At 51.0% G+C, this 3,506-nt stretch overlaps 1 protein-coding gene across 1 annotated transcript in view; it reads left to right on the top strand.

The window, feature by feature from the left end:
* The first annotated feature begins 267 nt into the window (after positions 1–267).
* The window catches only part of LOC108793438, a 37,127-nt gene continuing 33,888 nt past the window's right edge, over positions 268–3,506 (top strand). Inside the window, exon 1 of the mRNA XM_018564387.1 lies at positions 268–608. Within this exon, the coding sequence (XP_018419889.1) occupies positions 268–608 (341 nt within the window). The remainder of the gene's footprint in view (positions 609–3,506) is intronic.

Below are 3,506 nucleotides of genomic sequence, written 5' to 3' on the forward strand. Positions count from 1 at the left end.
TCAATGGCTGCTTGGCAGGACAGGAGGACCTGAGGAGCCTCTCACCTAGCACAGTGGAAGGCACACGGCGACCCACTGAACACAGGGTCGCGACCCACTTTTGGGTCACGACCCACCAGTTGAGAGGCAAGGGTTTAAATTGAATCCAATGAACACCATCAGGAATAATGAACCGAGAAATGGCTACAAACTCGTATTTTGTTGATAGTTGGCCTTTACTGATATTACCGATGTGATGATGTGATTACAGAATGCTTATGTCATATAATGCTAAACGTTCATGCAGATAAAACCCTCACCCATTGTTACTATATCATAGCTCCAAATGTGGCTCTTCGCAGCATTCCTACCCAATCCAGCACTCAATCCTATTATGGGAGCGCGCAGAACGCCAAAGACGGCTCTTTGGCCAACAATTACCTGAGGTCTCAGTGCTCTTACACAAATAAGGAGGATGGACCCTGGTGGATGGTGGACCTTAACAAGCCTCACAAAATTATGTCCGTGGCCATCACCAACCGCGTCCTGGAATGTTGCAGAGAACGGATTTTTGGGGCGGAGATCAGAATCGGGAACAATCCGGAGAAAGGAGGAACATCGAATCCCCGGTAAAGCGTTCGTTGTTATTTGTTTTTGGCTTTTCAATCAGCAAAGAAAATAGTAAAATAAGCCCAAAATATGAAGAAATTGGTATGAGTTCCTTCTGCCAATCGTTCTCTTATGTTTTATCTTTCTGTTTATTTGTTTCAGTTGCTTCTTTTTATACATTGTGCATGCCATGGCCACATAATGTGCACTGGAATTTAAAAAGTGAAGATTTGTAATCTTTTAGGGAACATTTGGAAACGTTGTTTGTGCCTAATAATGATCCTGACAGATTTATCTTGTGCCTTCAACACTCCTCTTCTGTAGCCTCATAGCTGTATATCTGCAGTGTGAGATTATCTAAGGCAGTGTTTTTCAACCTTTTTTGTGCAAAGGCACACTTTTTTCATGAAAACAATCACGAGGCACACCACCATTAGAAAATGTTAAAATTTTTTACCTCTGTGCCTATATTGACTATATATAAAGTAATTATCTTGAATAGGAATCAAATAAACACAAAGAAATTATTTTATAATTACTTTATTATGAAATAATAAAGTATTTTATAATTGTTCATATTTCTGTTCAATCCATGACTTAACTTCACACTTCACACAAATACGTTTTAAATTCAAACTGTAGCACTGACGTAGCCCTGGTTAAAGTAGGGTTCAGTGGGGTCTCACTAGTCTTGGTTAAACCCCACAGAGCCCTGGTGAGACCCTACCAAGCCCTGCTTTAACCAGGGCTCTGTAGGGTCTCACCAGAGCTATGTGGGGGTCTCACCAGCCTGGTTAGACCCCTCAGAGCCCTGGTGAGATCCCACACTGCCCTGGTTAAACCCGGACTCTGTAGGGTCTCACCAGCACCAGGGCTCCGTAGGGTCTCACCAGGGCTCTATGGGGTCCCACCATGGCTATGTGCAATTTCACCAGCCTGGTGAGACCCCTCAGAGCTCTGGTGAGACCCCACAGAGCCCTGGTTAAAGTAGGGTTCAGTGGGGTCTCACCAGGGCTCTTTGGGGGTCTCACTTGGGCACTGTGGGGTCTCACCAGCCTGCTTAAACCCCACAGAGCCCTGGTGAGACCCTACCAAGCCCTGCTTTAACCAGGGCTCTGTAGGGTCTCACCAGAGCTATGTGGGGGTCTCACCAGCCTGGTTAGACCCCTCAGAGCCCTGGTGAGATCCCACACTGCCCTGGTTAAACCCGGACTCTGTAGGGTCTCACCAGCACCAGGGCTCCGTAGGGTCTCACCAGGGCTCTATGGGGTCCCACCATGGCTATGTGCAATTTCACCAGCCTGGTGAGACCCCTCAGAGCTCTGGTGAGACCCCACAGAGCCCTGGTTAAAGTAGGGTTCAGTGGGGTCTCACCAGGGCTCTTTGGGGGTCTCACTTGGGCACTGTGGGGTCTCACCAGCCTGCTTAAACCCCACAGAGCCCTGGTGAGACCCTACCAAGCCCTGCTTTAACCAGGGCTCTGTAGGGTCTCACCAGAGCTATGTGGGGGTCTCACCAGCCTGGTTAGACCCCTCAGAGCCCTGGTGAGATCCCACACTGCCCTGGTTAAACCCGGACTCTGTAGGGTCTCACCAGCACCAGGGCTCCGTAGGGTCTCACCAGGGCTCTATGGGGTCCCACCATGGCTATGTGCAATTTCACCAGCCTGGTGAGACCCCTCAGAGCTCTGGTGAGACCCCACAGAGCCCTGGTTAAAGTAGGGTTCAGTGGGGTCTCACCAGGGCTCTTTGGGGGTCTCACTTGGGCACTGTGGGGTCTCACCAGCCTGCTTAAACCCCACAGAGCCCTGGTGAGACCCTACCAAGCCCTGCTTTAACCAGGGCTCTGTAGGGTCTCACCAGAGCTATGTGGGGGTCTCACCAGCCTGGTTAGACCCCTCAGAGCCCTGGTGAGATCCCACACTGCCCTGGTTAAACCCGGGCTTTGTAGGGTCTCACCAGCACCAGGGCTCCGTAGGGTCTCACACGGGGCTCTATGGGGTCCCACCATGGCTATGTGCGATTTCACCAGCCTGGTGAGACCCCTCAGGGCCCTGGCAAGACCCCACAGAGCCCTGGCAAGATCCCACAGAGCCCTGGTCTCACCAGGGCTCCATGGGGTCTCACCATGGCTTTGTGGGGTCTCACCAGGGCTCATAGGGGGTCTCACCACACTCCGGGGGGTTAGGGGGTTTACATTTGGTTCTGCCCTCTGCAGTTAGAATGAGTCACACTTTAATGATCACTTTAATAACTCCTTCATGCCACACCCAGCGTTACATGCGATGACTCACCGGCCCAAGAGTGAGGAGGAGACTCAGCCCAAGTGATTCCGTCAGGTAACGAAGGGAAGGGGGAGGAGTCTATGTCCGTGACGTCACCGGACTCCTCCCTCCTTCCCTTCGTTACCCATCACGGACAACTACATCACCCGACTCCTCCCCCCTTCCCTTCGTTAGCCGACAGAGCCACTCGGGGAAGGGGGGAGGAGTCCGGTGACGTCGATGTCCGTGACGTCACCGGATCTCCGACGGAAGACCCGGAAGCCTGCGGAGAGGTGAGTAACTTTGATCGATCAAAATAATTTTGATCGATCAAAGAAATTAACGATTTATTGACGGCACACCAGAAAATATCTCACGGCACACTAGTGTGCCGCGGCACAGTGGTTGAAAAACGCTGATCTAAGGCACTGCTGTTTCTGACTTCTAATCTCACCACGTGCACAGTAGTATGGCCACACTGTTCAAAGATGGCGTGTACTATGGAATTTGTGTCCTGGAAAGGCAAGTGGAGGGCAACCAGCTTTTCAACAGTATTACCTACAGGCTCCCTGGAGCTGATTTTTTCCACCATAACTGATTTACCGTGCCTTGTTCTGTGTGTGGAGGTGGCCTGCTTGGTAGAGGAGCAGGGTTT

Source organism: Nanorana parkeri, unplaced genomic scaffold (assembly GCF_000935625.1).
Source record: "Nanorana parkeri isolate BGI_ZX_2015 unplaced genomic scaffold, ASM93562v1 scaffold748, whole genome shotgun sequence".
In the NCBI taxonomy this organism is placed as follows: Eukaryota; Metazoa; Chordata; class Amphibia; order Anura; family Dicroglossidae; genus Nanorana; species Nanorana parkeri.